The sequence below is a fragment of the Ammodytes marinus genome, assembly GCF_949987685.1.
Source record: "Ammodytes marinus genome assembly, chromosome: 14".
Classification (NCBI taxonomy): Eukaryota; Metazoa; Chordata; class Actinopteri; order Uranoscopiformes; family Ammodytidae; genus Ammodytes; species Ammodytes marinus.
In genome coordinates, this window is record NC_137218.1 from 3,342,758 (window position 1) to 3,344,404 (window position 1,647).

The 1,647-nt window shown below is 44.0% G+C and overlaps 1 protein-coding gene across 1 annotated transcript in view; it reads right to left on the minus strand.

The window, feature by feature from the left end:
• Positions 1-525: 525 nt before the first annotated feature.
• tbl2 (transducin beta like 2) overlaps positions 526-1,647 on the minus strand; it is a 7,498-nt gene continuing 6,376 nt past the window's right edge. The window contains exon 7 of the mRNA XM_080041573.1: positions 526-1,623. Within this exon, the coding sequence (XP_079897699.1) occupies positions 1,164-1,623 (460 nt within the window). The 3' untranslated portion in view covers positions 526-1,163. The remainder of the gene's footprint in view (positions 1,624-1,647) is intronic.

A 1,647-nucleotide genomic window follows, 5' to 3' on the forward strand; every position in this document is an offset into this window, starting at 1 on the left:
ATCAGTGAATATCTCCTAATGATCCGCTATCTGTACATACTGTGTGTGTGCTGAATAAAAATCTGGTGTTCATACATAGTCTAGACTTTGTAAACTGGTATGTAAACAAAGGGGTAAAGTACTAGTATACAGAGCCTGTGCTGTCTATTAACACTGGATTTTTTTCAAAGATTTTGACAACAAGCGTTCTCCAAAATCGCTGACTCCACCTTTAAATTAAAAGCTACAGAAGGCAAAAATAAAACCACAACGAAGGCCACACACACACACACACACACACACACACACACACACACACACACACACACACACACACACACACACACACACACACACACACACACACACACACACACACACACACACACACACACACACACACACACACACACACACACACACACACACACACACACACACACACACACACACACACACACACACAATCAAACATGAAATGGTAAAGGAAAAACAGGCCATTTGATCTTTTGCATAAAAAGATGTTCTTTATTAAAACCGGCATGCCACTGCTCCCCTGTCCATCTGATTTAGTGACTCTGGTTGTGTTGTAAAAGCCCTACTAACGTCCTCCCTCCTACATACTCAACATGTACATACTACATACTGTCTACTTAACCATCCATTGTGTTTGCGAGGTTTGTCGGACCGTTTACACTGAAGTTTACAGAAGCAATAAAGAATTAAAAAAAAAAAAAAAAACTTCTGTGTCGTTTGAAAAGGCAAAATGCATTGTTGGGCTGGTTGAGTAGGAAAAGTAACCTATCGATCCATACACAAAAATCTTCCCGGAAAGTAAGTACTCATCCGGGCATTTTTCTCGCCTACACAAACTCGCATACACAACCACAACGTACTCAAATTGACGTCAAAATTAGTATGAGTAGGACGTTAGTAGGGCTTTTAGAACACAGCCACACACAGAGAAAAAGATGAATTTGTGTGAAAAAAAAGAGAGATAAAAAAAAAAAAAGTTGCTCATTCTTTCTCGCCTACACAAACTTGCATACTCAAAATACTCAAACTGACGTCAAAATTAGTATGAGTAGGACGTTAGTATGAGTAGGACGTCAGTAGGGCTTTTCAAACACAGCCACACACAGAGAGAAAAAGTTGAATTTGCAGGACAAAAAAAAAAAAAAAGATTATTCTTTTGGCGCGTTCAACACAGTGTCCAGTACGTTTTGAGCCTCTGCTATCTGCTGCTGTAGTCTCTGCTTCATGCCTTCGTTTTGAGCTTTCTTCAACATTTCCTGCATGTCCTTAATGGCCGCCCTGTAGCCCGGTGCGTTGTGAAACACCCGAATCGCCTTATCTCCGCTGCACGCCAAAAATCGTCCGTTAATATCGAAGCGGATGTCGGTGATGCTGCCGCTGTGGATGGCGTGTATTTCCTCCTCTAGCGCGCCGCTGGTTGCGTTGTACATGGCCACGTTTGAGCCGTCGCTAATGGCAACAACGCGGCCGTCGGGGGAGAGGGCGACCAAACTGCCGTCCGAGGACACACAGGGGACGGTGTTGAGCAGGTAAGGGTCCTGCTGCTTCTTATACTCCACGTCTGTGTTCCAGAGCTTCCACGTCCCGTCTTTGGACACGGTCACCATTCTGTGGAGAGAGGGATAGGGGGGA